Genomic DNA, 274 nt, shown 5'->3' with positions numbered 1-274 from the left:
CCCCGCCCCCTGTTCCCCCCCCCCCCCCCCCATGATGATGAGCCCCACTCACACAGCGTCTCATTGTCGCCTTCAGGCTCAGCAGCAGGTTGCCCAGGTCGCCCATGCTCTGCCGGTGATGCGTGCTGGTCCTCATGGCGCTGGGCAGGACCTCCTCCATGTAGAACCGCATCATCTCCGACACCGACTGACAGCCGAAGGTCCCCTGGGGTGAGAGGAGGTAACCGCGTTGGGGCCAGCCACCAGCACCGGTGTGCGTGGGTGTTTTTAAAAA

The 274-nt window shown here is 64.2% G+C and overlaps 1 protein-coding gene across 1 annotated transcript in view; it reads right to left on the bottom strand.

Moving 5' to 3' along the window:
* IL10 (interleukin 10) overlaps positions 1-274 on the bottom strand; it is a 3,550-nt gene that overhangs the window by 1,148 nt on the left and 2,128 nt on the right. The window contains exon 3 of the mRNA XM_009702189.1: positions 53-205. Within this exon, the coding sequence (XP_009700491.1) occupies positions 53-205 (153 nt within the window). The remainder of the gene's footprint in view (positions 1-52; positions 206-274) is intronic.

The sequence above is a fragment of the Cariama cristata genome, unplaced genomic scaffold (assembly GCF_000690535.1).
Source record: "Cariama cristata isolate BGI_N322 unplaced genomic scaffold, ASM69053v1 scaffold29016, whole genome shotgun sequence".
Classification (NCBI taxonomy): domain Eukaryota; kingdom Metazoa; phylum Chordata; class Aves; order Cariamiformes; family Cariamidae; genus Cariama; species Cariama cristata.
This window is presented reverse-complemented; position numbering and strand designations above follow the sequence as displayed.